At 44.5% G+C, this 438-nt stretch overlaps 1 protein-coding gene across 1 annotated transcript in view; it reads left to right on the plus strand.

Annotated features, from left to right (window-relative positions):
* MAGT1 (magnesium transporter 1) overlaps nt 1-438 on the plus strand; it is an 8,499-nt gene that overhangs the window by 5,063 nt on the left and 2,998 nt on the right. The window contains exon 6 of the mRNA XM_010143946.1: nt 237-300. Coding sequence (XP_010142248.1) covers nt 237-300 — 64 coding nt within the window. The remainder of the gene's footprint in view (nt 1-236; nt 301-438) is intronic.

Here is a 438-nt window from a genome sequence, read left to right on the forward strand (position 1 = left end):
TGTAGCTGCACTCATGCGTACTGTAAATCTGGGCTGATTGCGCGTGTTAATAGAAGGATTTTTGATGCTGACAGAGCTCCCCCCAGAACTCCGTGGTCAAAGATGAATTTGTGTTCCAACTTCTGACTCTGGAAAGAGACTGCGCAGAACCCAGTTCCAAGCCCTGTAGCTGTTGTTAATCATGTCAAAGTTGACTCCAGTCTTTTCTAAACTCAATTATTCTTTGTCTCTTGCAGAACTATATCCACGGGAGCAGCCAAGCCCAATTTGTGGCAGAAACACACATTGTTCTTCTGTTCAGTATCCTTCCTGCGGAGGGGTTCTTCAGGATAGCCCCTGTTCCTCTGTACATGTCTCTCTTCCATCCCTCTTAGTTCTTGCTTTGCTGTTGAATTTTTTCCTCTGCTACTGATCTCTCTTCTTTTATTTCTTTGCTTC

Source organism: Buceros rhinoceros, unplaced genomic scaffold (genome assembly GCF_000710305.1).
Source record: "Buceros rhinoceros silvestris isolate BGI_N320 unplaced genomic scaffold, ASM71030v1 scaffold859, whole genome shotgun sequence".
NCBI classification, from domain to species: Eukaryota; Metazoa; Chordata; class Aves; order Bucerotiformes; family Bucerotidae; genus Buceros; species Buceros rhinoceros.